The sequence below is a fragment of the Rhinatrema bivittatum genome, chromosome 9 (genome assembly GCF_901001135.1).
Source record: "Rhinatrema bivittatum chromosome 9, aRhiBiv1.1, whole genome shotgun sequence".
In the NCBI taxonomy this organism is placed as follows: domain Eukaryota; kingdom Metazoa; phylum Chordata; class Amphibia; order Gymnophiona; family Rhinatrematidae; genus Rhinatrema; species Rhinatrema bivittatum.
In genome coordinates this window covers 210,557,978-210,583,461 of record NC_042623.1, presented here as the reverse complement: position 1 = coordinate 210,583,461, position 25,484 = coordinate 210,557,978, and the positions used below count along the sequence as shown (strand labels likewise).

Below are 25,484 nucleotides of genomic sequence, written 5' to 3'. Positions count from 1 at the left end.
CTTGCCCCTCAAGGTGTCGAACCGAGCTCCCAGGAACTCCAGCTGTTGGGTTGGTTCGAGCTTGCTCTTCGCGAAGTTGACTACCCAACCCAACCTCTGCAGCTGGCGCACCACTAAGGAGACCGCCCGGGTGCATGCCTCGTGCGACTTCGCTCGAATGAGCCAATCGTCGAGATAGGGGTGTACCAGGACGCCTTGCCGGCGGAGGGAAGCCGCTACCACCACGAGAACTTTGGTGAACACTCTCGGCGCGGTGGCCAACCCGAAGGGGAGGGCGCAAAACTGGTAGTGGTCCCCCATCACCATGAACCTCAAGTACCTTTGATGCCGTTCTCTTATGCCGATGTGCAGATAGGCCTCTGTCAGATCCAAAGAAGCCAAGAATTCTCCCTTGTGGACGGCCGCAATAACAGACCGGAGGGTCTCCATCCGGAAGCGGGGCACTCGCAACGCCTTGTTTACTCCCTTGAGATCCAGAATGGGTCGGAAGGTGCCCTCCTTCTTGGGCACCAGGAAGTATATGGAATACCGACCCGTCCTGAGCTGGTCCCCGGGAACCGGAACCACCGCCCCCAGAGCCTGTAGATGGGCGACCGTTTGAGCTATAGCTACCTGCTTTTCTACGGGCCCGCACGGCGAAACCAGGAAGAGATCCCGGAGGGGACGTACAAAATCCAACTCGTAGCCGTACCGAACCACGTCGAGGACCCATTGATCCGAAGTAATTGCGGCCCACTCCTCCCAGAACCGGGACAACCGACCTCCGATAACGGGCACGGAGGAGTGGGCCCGCGCACCTTCATTGCGCGGGCTTAATGGCAGGAAAGCCTTGGGAAGAGCCTCCACGTAGAGGCCTCCTGCCACGAAAGGAAGAAGAAGACCAGGCCTGGGATCTCGTCGCCGGCTGCCGTTGGGAGAAGGAACCTCCTCTTCCCCCACGGAAACGCCTTTGTCCACGAAAGCGAGCCCTGGCGTTACCAAACGCCCGAGGTTGCCGAGGCTTATCCTCCGGTAGCTTGTAAACCTTGTTGTCACCCAGATCCTTAATGAGCTGGTCCAGCTCGTCGCCGAACAGCAACTTGCCCTTAAAGGGAAAGGAACCTAACCTCGCCTTGGAGGTGGCATCCGCCGACCAACGACGGAGCCACAGCAACCTCCTGGCTGAGACTGCCGAGGACATAATACGAGCCGATGTGCGCAACAAGTCATACAAGGCATCCGCTGTATAAGCGACCGCCGCTTCAACACAATTCGCCTGTTCAGCCTCACCCGGAGGTAGCTCCTGCATGGTCAGCAGCTGCTGAACCCAGCGGAGGTTGGCCCTCTGTACAAGGCTGCTGCAAGCCGCCGCTCGGACCCCCAGTGCCGCCACATCAAAAATACGCTTTAATAAGACCTCAAGCTTGCGGTCTTGGAGGTCCTTCAGCGCTATACCCCCCGTCACGGGGATAGTCGTATGCTTGACCACAGCCGTGACAGCCGAATCTACCGCGGGTGTCTTCAACAGTTCCAGAGAATCCTTAGGTAAGGGATATAGCTTTTCCATGGCTCGATTCACGCGCAGGGAAGCCTCTGGCAGTTCCCATTCTTTCGAGACAATCTGCAGCACCTTGTGATGAAAGGGAAAAGTCTGAGGGGGGGCCCGAAGCCCCGCCATCGCGATATCCCCCGTGGACGAGTCCGCCTCTTGAGGCGGCGTCGTTAATTCCAGCTCCTGCAGCACGTGGAGAATAAGGGCACTTAACTCCTCCTTGGCAAACAAACGGAGCACCTGAGGGTCATCCCCCTCTACGGACCCCTGCTCGTCCGTTGTTAACAAATCCGGAGCCCCCGGGGACTCTGGAGCGGCCCCTGTATCGCTCAGGCCCTCAGCTCCCCCCCCCCGCGGGCGGGGAGCCGGAACCCCGGCAGACCCCACCCCCGGTGGACTCCCCTGAGGTAGGGGAGACTTTTTGGGCACCTTCGGGGGAGGGGGCACCTCCAGCTCGCAGCCGGACTCAGCCTGTAAAAATGCCTTGTGCATTAAAAGCACAAACTCCGCCGAAAAAGGCACTGACCTTTTAACACCTTTCTTCGGGGCATCCGCTGAGGGGGGGCCTCGAGGCGACCCCACATCGGGCGGAGAGCGCGAGCTGCGGGCGTCCGGCGAGGGGGGAGGGGAGTTCTCCCCCTCCGAAGCTGAAAAATCCTCCTGCCGCGTGGCCAAGATGGCCGCCGCACTCCTCCCCGAGGGAGGAGGGGCCGCAGACCGGCTGCCTGAGGCGCTGCTTTGCCGCGACGCAGAGGGGCGAGGAGAGCGGCTGCGGGCAGCGCTCGGCCCCCCCGAGGGTCCCTCGCCCCCGGGAAGACATCGAGGGCAGAGACCCTCGCGGGAGAGTCGCGCCCCCGCCTCCCCACATGTCTGGCAATCCGAGGATCGCGGCATCCTAGGAGAGAGCCCTGAAGCGACGGCGAAAAATGGCGCCAAAAATAAAAAAACCAACCCTGGTGAGCTAACTCGCGCCGGGTGGACTAGCCACCCCCTCCGGGGTCCGAAAAGGGCACGGGCAGGCGTTTGGTTCGGGGTTAAGCAGGGGAGCTCACTGCCTGTCCCCAACAGGGCTTAAGTGACTCTTCAGACTGAATTTTTTTTTTTTTTTTTTTTTTTTTTTTTTATTTTAACCCCCTTCAGGGCCAAATCCCTGGTATGGGGGGGGAGGGTGACCGGCCCACCGGTAAACTCTCCCCCAGCCCTACGGACACTCTATCCCGGGAAGAAGAGGAGGGTATGACCCTCCGAGCCTGCCCCACACTTAACCACTAAACTCGCAGCGCAAGACAATTTACAAAGACAAACAGGCAGACAGAGGACAGAAAAGACGAACCAATTGATCTTGTCCCTTGTCTCTTTTTTTTTTTTTTTTTTTTTTTTACAGTACCAAGAACACTGACCAGACCAGAACCGCAGGTTATGCCTCTCAATCTGCTGGAGTCAGAGAATATACTGAAGGACCGCAGGAGGCACACCAGTATATCTAGGGGGTGCTTTCAGTTTTCTCTCTGACTCCATCTGCTGGAGGGGAGGCATAACCCAGCTGTCTGGACTGATCCTGGTACGTACTGGGAAAGAGGGGAGAACAGAAGAAAGAGGAACCAGGAAGTGCCTTGCTGGGGAGGGTGAAAGGAAGGTAAGAAGGGACAGAGCCTAGAAGTGGGAAAGGATAGGAGGGAGAGGAGCTAAGCAGGGCCATGGGTGAATAGAGGAAGCATAGTGGGGAAGGAGGTGAAAAGGGCTGTCAGAAGGAAGGGTTGAAGGATGAGAACTTGGGAAAGAGCCATGGTGGAGAAGGGAGGGTGGGAGGGAGAGGAGCTGGGAAGAAGCCATGGAAAGGTTAAGAGGAAGAGAATGGGCCATTCAGGGGAGAGAAAGTAGCAAGGGAGGAGCCAGGAAGTGGCCATGAGGTAAGGAGGAGCACAAGATGGAGAATATCCAGGAAGGGGATATGGATAGAGTTAAAGTAAGAGCTTCTGGAAAGGGGCATTAGGGTGGAAGGAAGGATAGATGGGAGAGGAATCAAGAAGGGCCCATGAGGGGGAGTGGGAGGAAGAAAAGCCAAGAGGTTATGGGCAAGATAGGAGGGAGAAGACCATGTGAGGAGTTCAAGAGATTGAGTTCCTTTAAGTGGCTCAGGGTAGGAGGAAAAGAACCCAGGAAGAAAGGAATAGGAGGATGGAGAAGATCCAGAATATTGGGTGATGATAGTGGGAAAGGACAGTGGGGGTGGGGTGTGTGATCGAGAGGGAGAATGAAACTCAAGGATTGGAGATTGGTGGGAGGAAAAGTTAAAGGACTCAGGAAGGGACTATGGGATGGGGAGTGAAGAAAGAGAACTCAGGGAGAGTGTATGGTAAATGCCAGTGACCCTAAATTGGATGTGCATCATGAACTTTTCAGGCCTACTGCTATGTACACAGACTGAGTAAGAGGTGAAGGCCTAAAGCAATGCAGACATGGAGTTTGCAGCCATGTGATGTTTTTGGCAACTTTATATGAGACTGCTTTTCACAAAGAGGAGAAAAAAAAGACTGTTTCTTCATATCAGAGCATTGTCATCACATCCCAAATGAGAGGAGAAGCTTGGACCAGAACTGATAACATGTCCATGGTAAAAAAAAAAAAAAAACCCTTTGTATCCAGCCTTAGACCAGTTATGAAAAAGATATTGTTCTAACACTTGTTCTGCAGATGGACTCTAATGAGCATATGAGAATATTCCTATACATCGGAACCTAGATGACATCAATTGCATCCATTAATCATGTGTCTATAGGAGCAATATCCAATCTGGATCGTTGGACCCTTATGGAACTAAATATACAATTCTTGACCTGGAGAAAGGAGACTGAGTTACCCAGATGGACTTTTGATTTGGATGTCTGACATTATCCTAAAGAGCCTTTGCTAAGGGCTTTTCCTCATGGCTTTCCTTCACAAACTACCCAAAAGCTTGGTTTGAGAGCCATGCTGTCAAAACTGATTGTGCAGGCCACTACAACTTAGAAACATAGAAATGACGGCAGAAGAAGACCAAACTGCCCATCCAGTCTGCCCAGCAAGCTACGCACTTTATCCATTTTTTTTTATTTCTCTTTTTCTCTCTCCCACCTGTTACTATTGGCTTCCAGTACCCTCCAGCCCTAATTCCCCTCCACCCCACCACCAATGTAGAGAGCAGCGTCGTATCTGCATCCAAGTGAACATCCATCTCAATTAGGGGTAGCAACCGCTGTAACAAGCAGGCCACACCCCTGCCCCATACTCTTACCCACCCCTGTTGTGTTTTGTTTTTTGTTGTTTTTTTTTTGGAGATGGCAGCCCTCCATCCTTCCGCTCCGTGAAGGTGGATCACCAACCACTGGCATCACGCTCCGTGAATGCCTCTGTGGCTACTGCCACTCCATGCAGTGTTTTGCTGCCTCCTCTTTATTCACACCCTCTAGACTTGACGGATCCACAGTGTTTATCCCACGCCCCTTTGAAGTCCTTCACAGTTTTAGACTTCACCACTTCCTCCGGAAGGGCATTCCAGGCATCCACCACCCTTTCCGTGAAGAAATACTTCCTGACATTGGTTCTTAGACTTCCTCCCTGGAGCCTCAGCTCGTGACCTCTGGTTCTGCTGATTTTTTTCTGATGGAAAAGGTTTGTCGTTGTCTTTGGATCATTAAAGTTTTTCAAGTATCTGAAAGTCTGAATCATATCACCCCTGCTCCTCCTTTCCTCCAGGGAGTACATATTTAGATTCTTCAATCTGTGACTTGTCTGCTAAGACTGAGTTCTTACTCAGCACAGTTGCTCATTAACATGAATGCAATTGTTAATGAAATATTCCCTTGAAGGACTTTTGGCCAATTAGTGAATTTTACCCTTTTTCTGCTGTTATATCTCATGGAGACATCTGTGAGAGTTTTGGGGTTTTATCAGTCATCCACTAAAAGGATTTCGCTTGGTGTTGAGACAGCACTCTGTTACAGGAGTGACCCTGGATTTGTGCAGTACCTTGGAGGGTGAGAGCACTGGCTTAAATGACCTTACAACAGGGTTAATCTATTTTGGTAATTGTGTAATTTCTAAGTACATAGTTAAGTTTAGATAACGCTTATAAATTCTGATTATCTGCTTGCACTGTAAAACTAACAAAACCAAAGAAAAGAAAGGAGCTTGTAGTTATTTCTATTTTTCCAATCATTGACTACTGTAATGGTTTGTTTAACGGCCTGCCCTGTTCAACACTTTGACCATTACAATTGCTTCTAAACTCTGCAGCTTGATTAATTGCCAGCTTAAAGCGCTTTGACCATATCACTCCGGTGTTGACTGACTTACACTAGCTCTCTATTAATGAAAAAGCAAATGTTGCTTACCGGATGTATCAGGTGTTCTCACAGGACAGCAGGATGTTAGTCCTCACAAATGGGTGACATCGAGGATGGAGCCCAACCACAGAAAACTTCTGTCAAAGTTTCTGGAACTTTGACTGGCCCCTACTGGGCATGCCCCCCTTCAGTCTTGTTTAAAAGCTACAGGCAGTGCCAAAAAACAAAGTAAGAAACGAACCCAACACTGCAGGGCGGCGGGCAGGTTTTGTGAGGACTAACATCCTGCTGTCCTGTGAGAACCTGTTACATCAGGTAAGCAACATTTGCTTTCTCACAGGACAAGCAGGATGGTTGTCCTCACAAATGGGTGAGTACCGAGCTGAGGATGTCCGAACGTGCTCCAAATGTACCCAACGGCGTGCAACAGGCACAACAACTGGGGTAGAATTTGGTAGAGGGCATCTGCACCCCACCGGGTAGGCGGAAGGGTGTTGGTACGTCATGTTGGAAAAAGGTTACGCAAGACAGATTGGCCGAAGATGGAATCCTGTCTTCCGGCTTTGTCCAAGCAGTAGTGGGCTGCAAATGTATGGAGAGAACTCCAGGTAGCAGCCCTGCAGATGTCAGGAAGCGGCACCGATCGAAGGTGTGCTACTGAAGTCGCCATGGCCCTCACAGAGTGTGCTTTGACACGGTCTTGAAAAGGAATGCCAGCTTGCTGATAGCAAAAAGAGATGCAGTCCGCCAACCAGGAGGAAAGAGCCTGCTTACCCACAGCTTGCCCTAACTTGTTGGGATGGAAAGAGACGAATAACTGAGTGCTCTTCCTGTGGGCAACTGTATGGTCTAGATAGAATGCTAGAGCCCGTTTACAGTCGAGGGTATGCAGAGTCTGTTCTCCGGGATTGGAGTGGGGCCTGGGAAAGAAAATAGGTAGTATGATGGATTGATTAATATGAAACTCCGAAATTACCTTAGGTAAGAATTTAGGGTGAGTGCGGAGTACCGCCCGGTCCTGCAGGAGTTTAGTGTAAGGCGGATAGGTAACTAGGGCCTGTAACTCACTAACCCTGCAAGCTGAAGTGATAGCCAAAAGGAAAATCACTTTCCATGTGAGATATTTAAGGTCACAGGAGTGAAGAGGTTCGAAAGGTGGTTTCATAAGGCGACCAAGAACCAGATTAAGGTCCCAAGATGGGGCCGGAGGACATAAAGGTGGCTTCAAATGGAGCAAGCCTTTAAGAAAGCGAGTTACAAGGGGTTGTACTGAAATAGGGACACCCCCCGATACCTTTATGGAAGGCGGCTACCGCACTGACATGCATTCTAATGGAAGAGGTCTTTAGACCTGATTCTGATAAATGCCAAAGATAGTCCAAAAATTTAGAAATTGGACAGGAAAGGGGATCAAGGGACTGAGAAGTGCACCATGATGTGTACCTTTCCCATTTATAGGAATAAGATTTTCTTGTGGAAGGCTTTCGCGAAGCAATCAGGACATGAGAAACTGAATCCGAAAGGTTAAGTGGTAGAAGGATTAACCTTTCAACATCCATGCCGTCAGGGACAAGGCTTGGAGGTTGGGATGGAGGAGGCATCCGTCGTTCTGAGTGATCAGGTGCGGGTCCTTCCCCAGGGGAATGTGTCTGCGGATGGAGAGATCCTGGAGTATGGGAAACCACACTTGGCGTGGCCAGTGCGGTGCTATCAGGATCATGGTTCCCTTGTCCTGACGTAACTTCACGAGAGTCTTCGACAGAAGAGGAAGTGGAGGGAATGCATAAAGCAGACCGGTTGTCCAGGTGAGAGAGAATGCATCCCTGGGCCGAGAGTGCTGACTCCGAATGAGAGAGCAGTAATTGTCCACTTTGTGGTTCTGAGGGGACGCAAAGAGGTCTATGTGGGGATAACCCCATTTCTGGAAGAGAGAGGTCGCTACCAAGGGATTGAGTGACCACTCGTGTGGTTGGAAGACATGGCTCAGCCGGTCTGCCAAGACATTGTCCACCCACGGTAAGTAGGTGGCCCTGAGGTACATCGAACCGGAGAGGGCTTCTGCCCAAATCTGCACAGTTTCCTGACAGAGAAGGAAGGAGCCTGTGCCCCACGAGGGGGTTGGATACCTGAAGGTCCCGGCTGAGGCTCCGAGAAACCCGAAGGAATCACCGGGGGCATTGAAAATACCTTCAGAGGTATTCGTGCCGGCATCGAAGGAGCCGATGTGCGTATCGCCCCGGAGGAATGTATCGGTGGCGAGGGACGACACGGCATCGATGGAACCACTCCCGAAGGAGGAATTTGATACGGTGTTTCTCCACCAGATGAGATTGCCATCGGGGAGCGCACCGGTGCTGTCGGTGACCCAGGTATCGCCGGAAGGGCGGTCATGAGTGCTTCCATCCGGGTGAGCAGCAGTGCCAGCGCTGCTGGAATTGGGTCAGTGACCGGTTCTACTCTCGGTGCCGGAGACGGTGCCGAAGGAATCTGGAACCGTTGCATCGCCTTGTCGATGGCCTCCTGGACCAGCCGGTCCAGTTCTTCCCGGAGACCTGGGGTAACGAGACCCGGATCCGCGGAAGAGGGAGGCTGGGGCTGAGCCGGAGGGACCACCGTCACCGGTGGAATCGCGGCTCCCAAACCCCGATGGGGTGAGGGTTGCCTCGGTGTCTCAGAAACAGAAGAGGACGGTGCCGCTTCTGATCGAGACTTCTTCGGTGGAGGCTCGGACGGTACCGAGGTCGATGACTTCGATTCCTCGACGGTCCGAGACTTGTGAGGTCGATGGCGATGCTTCTCCCTCCGATCCCCTCGATCCTCGGGGGAAGGGACGGGAGTTGATGGCCGTGGAGACGTCGATGGCAGATGGTCACTGGGAGGTTGCCGACGATGGTGTGACTTCAATAGTGCCGGTTCCGAGGACGTCGATGCGAGGGACGGCGTCGGAGTGTGAGCATGGAAAAGGAGTCCCATCTTCTCCATTCTGGCTTTGCGACCTTTTGGTGTCATAAGGGCACATTTGGTGCAAGTCAGGACATCATGCTCACTCCCTAAACATAATACACAGACTCTATGAGGGTCTGTGATAGACATGGTGCGCGTACTGTCTGGGCACAGACGGAACCCCGACACCATGGCCATTAACCAAAAATTTAGCCGCGGGACGGTCAATGGCCAGCAGGCCGCGAGGGCCAAACTCAACGGTAATAGATGAAAAACGGTAAAAAAAAAAAAAAAACTTACCGAAGTACCGTGGGCTAAATTTAGATAGAGGGGGGACCCCTGTGGGGTGAATTTTACTTCAAAGAAGTCCGTGAAGAAATTCCTGTCAGGAATGTGGTAAGAGCTCCTTAACCGCGTGACTACTGCTGCGCGGAAAAAAGAAGACTGAAGGGGGACCCCTGCTGGCTGCGGGGTTGGTGCCGTGCTGGGCATGCCCAGTAGGGGCCAGTCAAAGTTCCAGAAACTTTGACAGAAGTTTTCCGTGGTTGGGCTCCATCCTCGATGTCACCCATTTTATGAGGACAACCATCCTGCTTGTCCTGTGAGAAAGAGTTAAATATAAAATTGGCATGACAATTTTTCAATTGATTTATGATCAGTCCTGTCCTTGGGTCCAATGCTATCTTGAAGTTCTACCAACCCCTCCAGGAATTTACTATCTTCCCAGAGATGCCTTTTAGACATTCCATCTCCTGAACGGGCTCGATTACACATTACTCGGGAGTGCTCTTTTTCTGTTGCTGGTCCAATCCTTTGGAACTCCTTTCCAATACAACTCCAGCTTTGTGACTTAGCTAAAGCTTTCAGAAGCTTGTTAAAGACTTTTCTTTTTAAACCAGCCTACATGTAATTTTATACAGTTGCTTTTGTTATTTTAATGTATACTATTTTATTAATATAAACATAACATGTTGTATTGTTTAATTTTATGCACGTTTGATTGTATATCACCTAGACCTATTCATGGTGTTAGGCGATTTAATAAATGTAAATATGTTTGTATCTGCTCCCTAAAGCTAATGCATTCATATCGTAAGGTTACCAGATTAAATTCTGTTAACAAATGTAAGATAGCTACACCAGATATTTCCTATAAGATGGGGCCCAGGATCAGGAGCCCTCTGCCAAGTTTCTGCCCTGGGACCCAGGGCAGAAACTGGGTCCCAGGGCATCCTAGAATTCTCTGTGATCCATCCTAGAATGTCTCCCCTCTCCAGCGGCCCTGGAGAGGGGAGACATTCTAGGATGGATCACAGAGAATATGAAGAAAATACATTTTTCCCCACTGTAAAGGCGGAGTGTGATGTACTGAAGCATGACACGTCTTCACAGTGCACTGAAACATTGCTTTAAGTCACAGAATGCACTGTATGCTGCAAATACTAAAACAAGAAAAACTAGATTCAGTCTAACGTGTGAATATAAACAAAGGCTAGAACTTGACCAGTGTTAAATGTGCCAGTGTGCTAATCCCCAGACCTTGGATATGTGTTAACTCAATATCAAGGTACCAAATGAAAATTCAGAACTCTATTCACAGAGTGAACAGAGGGAGAAAAAAAAAAAAAGGCTAGTGGTAAGAGCATTGATGTATTAATCAGGAGAAATCCTGGGACATGAGCCCAGACCACCCCTCAGCCACTGATTCAAGGTGTGACCTTAGGCAAATCACTTTATTCACCCATACCCAGTTCTTAAGTGACCTGATTAGAAAATTGGATGACAAACATCTTGCTTTCAATCAACAAAATAAAATGTGTCTGTTTGTGAGGATAACAATAAGTTTGAAAGACAAATTTTGCTCCATATACCTTTAGCCCTCTCCATAAGATTCTTCTTAGGTTCTTGGCATATTCTAACTATAGAATATCTAACTATTTGTATACAGATTAAAATGTCCTCCAGTATAATCAGATTCATGGACATGCACAGACCCCCCCCCCGCCAAGAGGCGATGCTGATACACGGAGTTTGTTGTTCTGCTCCTGCGTGGTCACAAAAAATCATCTCTGGATAATCCTTACATTAGGCCAGTAAAAAGGGGTCACAACCTGCAAAACGTCCAAAATGTTTCCTAAATCAATACCACTGCTAGAACTCTTCACTGCTGATTTGTTCCACAAGGCCGTTTCTGATTAAGGAGTTAATCCCTGGCTTACGACTTTATGATAATCTATATGATTTGTAGCAGAACAGCAAGTTTTCTCTATGGTCTGCTGCAGTCCGCTGCTCACATTTCTGAAGCAAGTACTAGCAGAGACGCACAGCAGTGACAATTCCCTAAGCAAATAAAGGAAGAGAAAGTGAAACCCCATAACAAGATTTAGATTTATTATTTTTACAGTGCTATTGGGCTTAAGCAGTGCTCTACAATCATGATGGCTCCCCATAGCCTCCCGTATTATCTACAAAACCCTCACCATTATGCATAAAGCAATTCATACCCACAACTCCAACTGGTTAGATTTCCCTTTCACAACTCCTCAGTCCAGTCGACCCACTAGAACGGCCAAAAAAGGCACCCTAGTTGTACCATCCCTGAAAACAGCCCACCTCTCCTCTACACGCGACCGTGCACTCTCGATCGCAGGTCCCACTCATTGGAACACCCTACCGCCTGACCTGCGCCTCGAACCTTGTATGAACAACTTCAAAAAGAAATTGAAAAAATGGTTGTTCAAGCAAGCCTACCCAGAATAGAAGGCTATCACACCGTTTCCAAAGTAGACCACTTTGCATATATTCTTTTCCTCATATTGAGGAACCATGTTATGTTATCCTTTCTCTTCTCAGCTACCTTTTGTTACCCCCTCTCCCAGTTTTGCTTTCCCTGTTAAAATGTAATTTCTAAGCTTAACTGTTCATTGTAAACCGGCATGATGTCCACAACTAATGCCGGTATATAAAAATGTTTAAATAAATAAATAAGTATTCGGTGATAAGAGCATTCTCTGAAGAGCTTACAATCTAAGGGGCTGATGCTATATCAAAACGCGGAAAGCGGGCACCACGGCTGCCGGTTACGAAAACCGATGCCGGTAAACTCGGCATCGGTCTTCATAACTCAGCGGTCTGCCAAGGTATTTTTTTTCTTAGGTAAAAAAAAGTGTACAGAAAAGCATTTTTTTCCGCTTTTCTGTACTTCATTTACATGCGCTCAGCTGCAGGCCTTAATATCTGAGAGCTAAATGCGCGTCTGAGATGCACATATTTTTTTTTGCACGCGGAGTGAATAGGCTCATGGAGTGAATAGGCACATGGAGTTAATAGGCTCATTCACATGCATGTGATGAGCGCTATCGCATTCACTCCGTGTCGGACACGGCTGAGCACACTGTATTGCATCAGCCCCTAAGTGGGTACTTGAGGCAACAGGAGATAAAACGACTTGCCCAAGATCATAAACAATATCAGTAAGAGATGCAGGATTTGAACCCTGGTTTCAAGCCCCCTGTTCTAATCATTAGGCCATGTTTCCATCCAAAACCAAAGGCCTGATTTATGAAAGATTTTCTCCTACTCTTGGTCTTTGCTTAGTAAGATCCAGGCTTTTGAAGCATGTTGATGGCAATCTGAAATGGTTTTGTTTCATAGTTTTACTTTTGAAAACTTTCTATGCCCGCATTATCAGAGGTCCTGTGAAGGGGCAGTTGCAAACAGTTCACGTACTTTACGCCCATTTATCTGCATGGGTGGCCAAGCGAGAGCAAAATAGCACGCAGACATTTGGTCACCCCATGTACACAAGCTACTTTCTTCCTCTAAACGTGTCCCCACAGTAACATCTCCCTTGAACATGGCTATAAGAGGGCACACTATGGAAGCCAGGAGTACTTGAGCCGGATTTAAGGGAGGATAAACATAAGATAGGCCATTTTACTTGGGTGATTCCCTATTCAGTTGAGGAAATTACTTTGAAAATTGCCTTCCCCGTGATCCACTTGTAACCCTGCTATATGAAATCGGACTAAGAGTTGGAGGGGGGGGGGGGGAAGCCTTCTGTTGAGCAAAATGATTGGCATGAAAGCAGTGTCGGAACCCAACATCGTTACACTTACCGCTATTATGTCTGCCTCCACAAGGACAAGGTTCAACGCGGCAAACAGCTGGAAAGTCAGAATGGGATAGAAATTCCTGACACACAGCTCGAGCCTTCCCACCAGGCACAACATTTTCACCAAATGCCTAATAAAATATAAAAGCAGATGTAACCGAATAGTACAGTAATGGCATGTGTCCAAAATAAGAATAAACTTAGAAATGTGAAAGCCTGTGAAAAAACAAAAAAAAAAAAAAAAAAAAAATGTTCCTTTCCCCTCACCAAGGCGAGATGTAGAACAATTGGAAATTTTACAAAAAACAAAGCAGAATAAAAACAAAAAAAAAAAAGGTTTTTTTCAGAAATGTTCTATCTTTTCTGGGCCTTCACATTTCTAGCACAAATTGTCAAGAAATTATGTATCAATCTTTGCATGTAAAATGTTTTCAATTTCGTTTTCAAGTGCGCATTGCACTCTGCTGTACACAGGTGCAGCATCACCAAACCCTCACACAACAGGTAAGGGGAGAGGCAAGAGTGTTTAAAGCAGAGGAGAGTATATTATTATAAGACAATGACCCACCCCTCCTTAGCTAGGGATGATGGTAGCGAGAGTGAAAGCAAGATCCCGGATACAGTTCTAGGCCATGGGAACCCTGGCTCATGGGCCCCGCTGCAGCAGGAGAAAGGTCACAGAAGCTAAGGGAAAAAACGAAGAGATGCAGTTCAGAGGATCCCCGAAGATAAAACGGAGGTAACGTACTGCTATGTTTATGCTACAAACCCCATATTTAAAATTAAGAGGGCTTACAAAGAAAACATGCCAAAAAACTGGAAGAAAGAGAAGAACAAACAAAGAGGAAGCTGCAAAAAGCAACCGCTGCAAATTTAAGATCTCTAATTGGAAAACATCAAAGCAAAGCAGGACGACCCATGCAAAGAGCTTCGGAACAGTGAGTGAGCTCAAAGTCTGAGCCAACAAAAGTCTACCCAGTTTATAGACTGGCCTGAAAGACAACTAAGAATTTACTTTACCGAGAATCTGTATACACACAGGACTTTTTAATGGCTGCAGTTAGAAAGGAGGTTCAGCAATCCAAGGCAGAAGGTGCTCACAGGAAGTCTTACACTCAAGCAGACCATGCACTCCCTGCCACTGCTAGGAGCATCCATCTTGGGCATGCAGAGCAGCGATGTTGGTCCATCCTACAGTATGCTTGACTTGCTTACTGTTTTAGGTGGTGCCAAACTGACAACGGGCACCATAGCAGTGATTCTGCAATCCTCCAGCCAGGATTCAGTAAAAGAGAAAGTGGATTCAGCAAGCTGATCCTTCCCTTGGAAACCACAGGCTGGCAGGGGAACACCGGCACTTCTGTAGGCACTGGAGCAGATGCAAAATACATGCAATAAAGAACCTATGGGGATTTCCAAATGAAACACAGACACGTATGTTCTCCCCTGACCCACATGCGTCCCCTTTTTACCACAGGTAAGAGCACGTTCACCGTGAAACAGTGTGCAGGCTGGGGGGACGGGTAATTTTCAATCTCACCCATGAATATTCACTCAATGAATATTGCAGGAAAACTTACTAACAGGGTTTCAAAACCCTACCAGGCAGATTACTTGATCACATTCATCTAGCGCTGGCTGGTCACAAATCAAAAGGGGGACAGAAGGTCACTACAACTACTCACATTTTTTGCAGTAACATCCTTGCTATCAAAACACACACACAACCTATGGAAGCTGCACAAAAGAGGGTAGATCGGTATCTATGGCCAGCATCCACCATTCATCTCGTGATAAATCCCAGCAACTTAAAATAGGAGATGGCGATCTTGGAAACAGCATCTGCTTTACACAATAATCACTCTTGTCTTCTTTCTAACATGGTACTGCAATAGTGAAACATTTCGGGACTGTACCTCCATATAAGGAGCTGGACTATATAAAATGCTGCACTGTTGTCACTGCAGGACTGCACAGCCACATAAGGCGCGGCATGGATGTCACTGCAGGACTGCACAGCCACATAAGGCGCGGCACGGATGTCACTGCAGGACTGCTGCAGTATTAGAGGCCATCTCCACAACTGTAGTATTGCATTCAGAATAGAAAATAAATCAGTTGGGTTTTTTTTTCCTTAAACACAGTTTTCAAAATCCCAGCCTCCTTTAATAAGTGATTACTGGGATCCCTCCCTCTTACATAACAATCCATGCCAATCCTTCTTTAACCCAGATGAAGCATTATCAGAGTCAGTGAGCTGCCTGGATAGGACCAGTGAAAGTAGATGCTGAGCTGTGTTTCCTGTTTCTAGTTCTTGCATTTTTCCCCCCCAATACAATATAGTGCAGTTTTGCGTCTCAAACAGCACTCGTCCAGGGAACTGCTTTCTAAGTTTGCAGGTTCTCAGCATTTCAGTTTGCACATCCCTGTCATTCTCCGGCAGCCTCTTCCAACCTTGCAGTCTTTTGGAAATGTGTGCACAAAATGCTCATCTGTTCCTCTAGAGCAGCTTAAGAAAACTGTGCTGACTCACCAGTTCTCAAAAATCAATAGCTTCTGTTGGCAGGGCTGCAAAAAGATCAGCAAATGTGATTTGATGAAAGAGCAAGGCTAATCCCTGCAGTGATCCTCCATGTAGCATTCCATCCATTCCTAAGTGAATAGCAACACATGATGAAGGCAGGACAGAAATACTGGGTATCATGCCTTCTGTCAGTCTAGAAAAGCTGACATTTATTATAAAACAGCAAAGCTTCAGTGAAAGATACCAACGGATGCCGCTGTGCAACACAAATCAATACTGGGACAAAATGCATTATGAAGATTTGAACTATAACCAGTAAACATCACTTTATTTACTTAAATCATTTCTATTCCTTTGTCATAGCCATACTGTAGTTCCCTTGCAAACTTGCCATAGATATTGCTGCAAACATGTCAATAACTACTTTTGCTTTCAATAAATCACTACTGATGCAGAGCACCATACCTGGGTTCCTGTAATCTTCTGTAAGTACTCCTATACCAGACTGAGTCTGCTATACGGAAACACTCAGTTAGAGGGGTAGGAGGGGTCCACTGAGAGTGGTGGGATCACTGCATGTTTGAAGGCAGGTGAAAGTGACAGATGAAAGGGATGACTGCAGGGGAAATAGAGCTCAGGGGTTGGTGGGAATTGGGTCAAAGGAATAAGCAGTGAGTTTGGAGGAGGAGAAGAGAAGATGGACAGTATAATCCAGTGTGATTTCGGAAAAGGAGGCGAGAGTGGCAGGAGCCAGGGAAAATTAGTCTCAGATTCTCAACCAAGTCACCTCCCTCCCTGATTCCCACTACACTGTAGGGCAGTGTAGTGGGAATCAGGGAGGGAGGTGACTTGGTTGAGAATCTGAGACTAATTTTGTGAATCTTGTCATAGAACTAGTCAGTCATAATCTTTGCTCACAGTGAAGGGGCAGGAGGAGGGAATTGAATGTGCAAATTGATGGCGAGGGCTGGATGAAAAATAGTTTGGCAGATTGACACTGTAGTCTTGCCTGGCAAGTGCAATAGCAGACTGGAAGAAAGTCAGAATGGGTATGGGGATTTTAGCCAGAGACATTCTGCAGGAATACAGGAAGAAGAATCTGGGCATGGGCCAAGCTTTGAGTTTGGTTCACCCTACAGGACAGGTAAGGGGAGAGGCAAGAGAGAGTGTTAAAGCAGAGGAGAGTAAATTGTTATAAGAAGAAACTGCTTCATCAACTGACTCAGACAAATTAGTGGAGGAGAAGAAACAGTAATGGAGAGGATACAAGGGTCAACAGCCTGGGGATTACTGAAGGTGTTGGTGGCAACTGGATTAGGTTGTGAGGTAGGGTGTTTTTGTTTCAATGTTATTAGATGGTGTGAGGGGGCAAAAACTGAGAAAGCAGCTGCAGGAAGAACTATTTTATTTATTTATTATTTTATTTTATATACCGGCAACCGTTTGCACATCGTGCCGGTTTACAGATAACTTACAACCAAGGATATATAGGCAAAGCCTTTACAAAGAACAGTTTGTAACAATAAACTCAGTAACATAGCAATAAACAAGATAAAAAGGTGGGGAGGAGAGGTATATAGGTAGACAAGACAAAGGGAGGGGGAGGGGGAGGGAGAAAAGGATACGTAAGGAAAAGATATGTACAGGGGTTTGAGGAAAATGTGATAAACACAGATTATTTACAGGTTAGTATAAGCGCAGAGGAACAGTGATTGGAGGGGAGAGGCGGGTACTAAGTAATATTTTAGGTTTGAAGTTCATTGGGGGGGTGGGTGCAGGGAGTAGGTCAAGGCAGTAGCCTTGCATGTGAGTAGGGGGCAGTAGAGCAGAATCGGAGATCAAATGAGGAGGCTAAAACAAGGAGAGACAGAGGGATCATCAGCATGAAGGCTGGAGTGTCTGAATAAGGGAAGGGGAAGACAGTTCAAAAATGAAGGAAAGGCAGGAATGAAAGTCAGTGAGAAAGAGGGGGGGGGGGGGGGATTTATCAAGGCTCGGTAAATGACAACTCATAGAAAGGTAGTGGGATACACAGGTGGATGGAATATCCCTCAAAGAAATCCAAAAAGTGGAATGGAGGTAGCAGAAAGGATTGAAACTTATTGGGGGGGGGGGGGGGGGGGGAAGAGAGAGAGAGAGAGAAAGAGAGAGATGTGGCAACAGTTGAGATGCTGTCAGGGAGAGTAGAGATGGCTGAATGAGAAGAAAGCTTTGAAGTTCAAGAGCCATGGACAAGGCAATGAAATGATATTAGTCTAGCCGAAGCCCAAGGAACCTAAAGTGTCCTTGAAGCAGCTGGGAGAAGAACCTGGCTGGGTGCTCACAGAGCACAGAAAGCAGCAAATTCAATCAGCCAATTCTGCAGCTTGTCAAAATTAAATTTCTTCTCGACTCCTCTCCCCCCCCCCCCAAAAACAAACAAAAAAATTTTGTGTATATATATATATATATATATATACACACACATACATACATATATATACATATACATACACACACACACGTATATAGTGAACAGCACCATTCCCTAGTCTAGAAGAGCGTCCCCACTAAAAACTGTACTAATTTACTCTAACACTCTAGATAGCTTTCAAGTTAAGGGAGTAAAGCCTATGAAGTAGGACCTAGCAGTCTGGCCTCCTTACTCAAGTTTCATGGATTGGTAGGATATCCACTATAAAAACAAATGTCCTGGCTAGCCATGCTACCAGTCAGGTTACCAAATTCATTTTCTACAGTGTTAAATTCAACTTTTTCTAAATTTCTACGGCTAGGAACAAAGACCAAGAAGAGCACTACTGGTTCTCTCTCTCCCTGAAGTGATGGGGGTGCTTGGGACTCTCCAACTTTCAGCAGTACCCCAAAAGGGAATTCACCCAAAGAGTATTAACACATGGTTTACAAACCACGAAGATAAGAATGGTTTTCATCTATCTCCTGGATCTCCTTGAGAGTGTCTGACCCTGAACACCCCTTTAAAAGTTCGATTCTACGCACTTGGGAAGAACGGGTTATGCACATGGGCTATCTCCTCTATTCCTACCAGCACATTTTGCAAGGCGTAACTTCTCTTTTTGGAAGAAAAACACAGGATTAGTGCTAGGGGAAATTTGAGAAGGCTCATCTGCATACCTTACCCAGAGGCTCCAGGAGAGGACTCCAGAGATCGCTGCAAGCTACCCAGGCTTCAGACTCTATAGCCCCAGCTTCCAGCGGCCCTGCACTCCTTGAAGCAGCAGAGACCATGTGGTGCATGTGTCTCAAAACCCCTCAGTATAATTCTACTACAGGATTTGATACAAAAGGAATTTAAATAACTAGGTAGTTAGATGAATTGAAGTGTTTTGAGGGTCACTGACAGAGAAATATAAAATAATTCAATAGACTAAAAGTACTTCAGATTAGCTTTACATCCCTACTCCCTTAGAAATTTTCACTGGATAACAAATCAACAAAATTAAGATGTCCGGCACCGACAGAGAGGCTATCCAGTCTTTCGCACTGAGCGTCAAAGTTGTGAGAGGTTGAATGTGTGCACAGGTGTAAAGAGCTATCCTTCAGAGAACAAGTCTGATCTCTGGAGGCTAGTGGCAGATCAAAAGGAGCTAAGGGAGACAGAGAGGTATCTGGAGGAGACCTTCAAAGACATCCTAGAGCAGTCCCTCCTCCAATCTGGTATTCCCTGTGCTGTCTTGGAGGAGAAAGGTCACCTGGAAGGAGAGCATCAGCTTGATGAGGCAGGGAGCAATCCTGTAGCTAGGACCTGCCCTCAGGATGATGTAGTATCCTCTCGCACGGAGGATAAATCTCCAGGGGCACATGCCCAAGGGGGAAGGGTAGGACGGCCGTCGTAATTGGTTATTAGGAATGTAGATAGCTGGGTGACTGCTAAACATAACGATCACTTGGTAACTTGCCTGCCTGGTGCAAAAGTGGCAGTCCTCACATATTACACAGAAAAGATTTTAGATAGTGCTGAGGAGGAGCCGGCTATCTTCATACATATAGGTACCAATGTCATAGCAAAGTGCAGGAGGGAGGTACTGAAAGCCAAATTTAGGCTCTTAGGTAGAGAGCTGAAATCCAGAACCTCCAGGGCAGCATTCTCTGAAATGATCCCCGTTCCACCCGCAGGTCCCCGAGAAGCAGACAGTGCTCCGGAGTCTCAAAGCGTGGATGAAACACTGGTGCAAGGAAGGTGGGTTTAGATTTGTTAGGAACTGGGCAACATTTTGGGGAAGGGGAGAGACCTTTTCCAAAAGGATGGGCTCCATCATAACCAGAGTGGAACCAGGCTGCTGGCACTAATCTTTAAAAAGGAGATAGCGCAGCTTTTAACTAGATGATGGGGGAAGTAGACAGTCACTCAACAGCGCATGGTTCTGAATGGTGTACCTTTGAAGGATACTAACACAACAGGGGAGTCAGGGAATCCCAGTAGAGAGGTTGCAATAAATGCTAAAGTGGACCAGTGAATAGTCCTTCATTAGATAGATTTTCTTTTGTAGATATATTTATTGAATTTTAACAACATTTCTTATTAACCGCATTCTACAACAGAAACTGTCTAAAGGGGGCACCCAGTATTTTTTCTTTGTAGGAGCAAATTTTGGGCCTGATTTACTAAGCTTTTTCCCCGTAGACATGGAATAGGAAAGGCCTCAGTAAATGAGGCCCTTTGTTTGTAAATACTTTTGAAATGGATAAATAATAAAACAAAATCAGCTCAAACTATAGAAGGTGCAACTGGGAGAAGCAGCGCATTGTGTTCCTTGGAAAAACTGTGCTCAGGGATTGTTAGAGCAACCAACAGACATTAATAAATACCTTGCTATCGCTCCATGGTGAGACCGCACCTTGAATACTGTGTACAATTCTGGTCGCCGCATCTCAAAAAAGATATAGTTGCGATGGAGAAGGTATAGAGAAGGGCTACCAAAATGATAAGGGGAATGGGACAGCTCCCCTATGAGGAAAGACTAAAGAGGTTAGGACTTTTCAGCTTGGAGAAGAGACGGCTGAGGGGAGATATGATAGAGGTGTTTAAAATCATGAGAGGTCTAGAACGGGTAGATGTGAATCGGTTATTTACTCTTTCGGATAGTAGAAAGACTAGGGGGCACTCCATGAAGTTAGCATGGGGCACATTTAAAACTAATCGGAGAAAGTTCTTTTTACTCAACGCACAATTAAACTCTGGAATTTGTTGCCAGAGGATGTGGTTAGTGCAATTAGTATAGCTGTGTTTAAAAAAGGATTGGATAAGTTCTTGGAGGAGAAGTCCATTACCTGCTATTAAGTTCACTTAGAGAATAGCCACTGCCATTAGCAATGGTAACATGGAATAGACTTAGTTTTTGGGTACTTGCCAGGTTCTTATGGCCTGGATTGGCCCCTGTTGGAAACAGGATGCTGGGCTTGATGGACCCTTGGTCTGACCCAGTATGGCATTTTCTTATGTTCTTAACAATAGACAAGCTAAGTGTCTACCTGAGCAATAAACATTAAGACTGGAAAATCCTCCCACCGAGGAAGGAAGGGTAGGTACAGTTGGTCTTCCAGATTAGTCCTTGACCCAGGTTTACATAAATGACATAGGAATGGAAGAACGCCTCTCAAAAACTGTGCACTGCCCAAACCAACTCTGCAGCCTACTAGGAAAGAAGACTACTGAATGCTCGTCCACTACCGTATTACAGAAAACATACCAGTGAATGGCAGCGAGTCATCAGGGACAACGCTTTGTGCAGGCTCTTGGAAGCCATTAGACCACGCTGTGCTGTAGCTGTGGGAAGTCTTGGACACGTACTCTCTGCTCACTGGACTAGTGGTCAAGTGGATTCTTAGATCCAACAGCTAGAAAAATGCCCACTCTCTAAAGGTCTCATTCAAAGTCCAGGCCTGCCTTCCCGGAGATGAACTCCCACCTAATGTGGCACTAGGTTTAATCCAACTTCCTCACTCACCCTTCCTCTGGAAGTTTGCAAAGTGTCTTAATGTAGATTCTTCTAGTAGAAAGAAGAAGAACTCTGACGTTCTGTCCCAAAGATAGAATCAAAGATTGCAAAAAAAAAAAAAGAGGAAGTTTCACATGTTCTTGCAAAGGTTGACTGATAAAGTATCAAAACGTAATATAAATGCTAATTCTTCTGCTTATAAATACATTCAGATAAGGAGATTCTACATTTAATTTTCGTTGCCTGTTTTATCTGAATTTTCTTTTCAGGCATGGGGGGGCTGAGTTGCCAGGAACCAGTATCTAAATCACAGCCAGCTCTGCTCCCCAAACCTTATCAAATTCTGAATGTTTGCCTGCCCCTGATCCTTCATAAAGTGTGCATTCTTAACACTGCAAGTAAAGTGATCCCAGCCTTTCCCAGAAGAGAGCGCCGAGATGTAGTAAGATTTTCCACCATCGCAAACGGTCCACTTCCCGGGGAGTTTTTATCAGAAGCAGAGAAGAATCAGGCCCAGAAAAGGAGTAAACCTCACATAAAAACCACTCGGGGCCAGGCTTAATTATTATTTAGGTAAAAGCCACGCAAAGCACTGCTACAGTTATTGTACACCCGTTCTGGATATCTACTTTTTCTTACGTTTTTGTCTGCAAAAATCTTGTGTAGCATAAACCCCATGGATAGTGCTTCTGCAGGTCATCTTCCTCCTTTGCTTTCACATTTGCGTCTGAAGCTAAACAAGTATCAGCCCCCTGTGCTTAATACATTTTGGTGTCTCTTGTTCATGATCTTAGAAGCCAAAAGGTCTGGGGGATTGCTGATCGCCAGCCTCCATGCCAACGTTTACATCCATGCTTTACGATGTGCGCAATACTTTTTGGGGTGTATGGGGTGGGTGGGGAAAGTACCCCTGTAAGAAGTATGCAAAGTACGAAGTTGTGGACTACTGAAGTTCCAGTTTCATATTTCGTGGCAACATAAAAACAGATTCAATACAAAAAACAAAACAAAAAATCCATGCCTCAAAGAGCTTACAATCCAAGATCACAAGGACTGTCAGTAGGGAAGGTGGGAGTTGAAATTGGTCTTCCCTGGTTCTCAAATGAATGTTCCCAATTTCTTTTTCAGCTTTTGTATAAACCACGGGGGTTCTTGCTAGCTCTCATTATATAGAACCACTTTTCTCGTATGGCATTAACTGAAAATGTGTACTCCAATTTTAAAATCACCCCCTCTCCCCCACAACTTCATCTGGCTGGGAAGGCCTCAGGGGTGACTGAATCGCATATTATTCCTTTCCCTTGCCAAACCTTTTCATCAAGAATCCTATGAAAAATACTGCTTCAAGTCCAATACCATCCCCATTTTGTCTTTTGTCCGGAGGACTGGTGCCACTTTTACTACTCCTGGCCTGTCCGTACTGAAAGCAGCTTTCCTTCCTCATGCACACTTGCCTTTGTCACAGTCTCTTACATTTCTCCCAGCCACTAGTTCCATTGAGAGCAAACCACCTGCAAAGTTTTCCTAGCTAGCACTGGATCTGAAACCAGTAATAGTTTCTCACCTTTTCTCAGTTCCTCTCCCCCACACCTGACTCGTGTTACTGGTGTAATTTCCTCTTTACCAGCACCAGGCAGCAGGGATGGCCTTTGGGTAGGGTGAGCTGGGCGGTCACCTGTGGTGCCGAGAGATAAGGGGCAGCCTCGGCGCTACTAGCATTGCCAGTTGGACTGGTCAGCCAGTGGGGCCAGGCAGAGGCGGTGCTGGCTGGGCATGGTCCTGGTACAAGAGAAGCAACTCGGGTAAATGTTTGCTGCAAAATGCAGATTTTCCCAGGTCGCTGGCACTGAAATTGCCCCCTGCACCCTTTACTGAGGCAGACTCAGTCACTCCTCCTCTATCCACAGCCGCAGGGTTCGCTGATGAGCTGTTTGAACAGCGAGGGTATAGAACAAAGAGAAGTTGCACGGGCACCACAGAGGAAGGACGGCGAGGGCACAGCAGCAGGACCGTATCGGCCAAACTGCTGCAAGGCTGTGGAGCACACACGCTTGTACCTTGCTGAGCAGCAGGACAGGAGATAACTCATAGACAACCTGCTGCTGGATCCAGATCGGATGCAACAGTTTTTTTGGGTTGCTCTGAGTTACTCGGGTAACTTTGTCCGGGGCAGCGCTGCCTGAAACCGCGCCCCAGAAACACTCCCAGCGCCACCTCTATTTGTGCGGGTAAAATGTAGCCAGATAGCAGGGGAAATATTTCAAGCTTCTTATGGCCTGGTTTGGCCACTGTTGGAAACAGGATGCTGGGCTTGATGGACCCTTGGTCTGACCCAGTATGGCATTTTCTTATGTTCTTATGTTCTAAGCTCAGGGTTTATCTGGCAATCTTCAAAAGTTAGCTGGAGAAGCCATTTGAATACTGGCCTCAGACTCGTTCAAGTTTTCCAAGTGAGCTAAATTTTTAAAAAGTGAAAACCTGATTTACAGTAATCTGTTGTGGGGAATTTTTTGGTAAGTTCTTTCTTTTTGTTTAGCTTGTAAGAAGCACAGGATGAGGCTTGCTTGAAGCTTTTTGTGGGGGGAGGGAAGGGGAGAGTGGGGATGGAAACGGGCGGGCGGCAGGGACTGGAAGACGGTGGATAGAACAGTATGTGGATTGTGGGAGAGGGAAGGGGAGAGTGGGGATGGAGTGGGTGGGCAGCAGGGACTGGAAGACTGTGGATAGAACAGTATGTGGATTGTGGGGGAGGGAATGGGAGAGTGGGGATGGAGTGGGTGGGCAGCAGGGACTGGAAGACGGTGGATAGAACAGTATGTGGATTGTGGGGGAGGGAATGGGAGAGTGGGGATGGAGTGGGTGGGCAGCAGGGACTGGAAGACGGTGGATAGAACAGTATGTGGATTGTGGGGGAGGGAATGGGAGAGTGGGGATGGAGTGGGCAGGCAGCAGGGACTGGAAGACAGTGGATAGAACAGTATGTGGATTGTGGGGGAGGGAAGGGGAGAGTGGGGATGGAGACAGGCGGGCGGCAGGGACTGGAAAACGGTGGATAGAACAGTATGTGGCTTGTGGGGGAGGGACTGGAAGACGGTGGATAGAACAGTATGTGGATTGTGGGGGAGGGACTGGAAGACGGTGGATAGAACAGTATGTGGATTGTGGGGGAGGGAATGGGAGAGTGGGGATGGAGTGGGCAGGCAGCAGGGACTGGAAGACAGTGGATAGAACAGTATGTGGATTGTGGGGGAGGGAAGGGGAGAGTGGGGATGGAGTGGGCAGGCAGCAGGGACTGGAAGACGGTGGATAGAACAGTATGTGGATTGTGGGGGAGGGAATGGGAGAGTGGGGATGGAGTGGGCAGGCAGCAGGGACTGGAAGACAGTGGATAGAACAGCATGTGGATTGTGGGGGAGTGACTGGAAGACGGTGGATAGAACAGTATGTGGATTGTGGGGGAGGGAAGGGGAGAGTGGGGATGGAGACGGGCGGGCAGCAGGGACTGGAAGACGGTGGATAGAACAGTATGTGGATTGTGGGGGAGGGAATGGGAGAGTGGGGATGGAGTGGGCAGGCAGCAGGGACTGGAAGACAGTGGATAGAACAGTATGTGGATCGCGGGGGAGCGACTGGAAGATGGTGGATAGAACAGTATGTGGATTGTGGGGGAGGGAAGGGGAGAGTGGGGATGGAGACGGGCGGGCAGCAGGGACTGGAAGACGGTGGATAGAACAGTATGTGGATTGTGGGGGAGGGAAGGGGAGAGTGGGGATGGAGACGGGCAGGCAGCAGGGACTGGAAGACAGTGGACAGAACAGTATGTGGATTGTGGGGGAGGGAAGGGGAGAGTGGGGATGGAGACGGGCGGGCGGCAGGGACTGGAAGACGGTGGATAGAACAGTATGTGGATTGTGGGGGAATTTGGAGATCAGAGGGGAGAGTTGGGATAGGAATGGGTGCGGAGAGCGAGCACGGATTGAAGTGGAAGGCTCAGCAATTGGCTGGGGATACAAATGGGAAGTGTGAGATGGGGCAGAGGGGAGGGATATTCAATCTGGAAAAAAAATGAATGGGGACCCAGCCACAAAAA

At 47.7% G+C, this 25,484-nt stretch overlaps 1 protein-coding gene across 1 annotated transcript in view; it reads right to left on the bottom strand.

Moving 5' to 3' along the window:
- Positions 1-25,484, bottom strand: part of RNF13 (ring finger protein 13) — a 318,726-nt gene that overhangs the window by 285,383 nt on the left and 7,859 nt on the right. Inside the window, exon 2 of the mRNA XM_029615493.1 lies at positions 12,918-13,044. Within this exon, the coding sequence (XP_029471353.1) occupies positions 12,918-13,044 (127 nt within the window). The remainder of the gene's footprint in view (positions 1-12,917; positions 13,045-25,484) is intronic.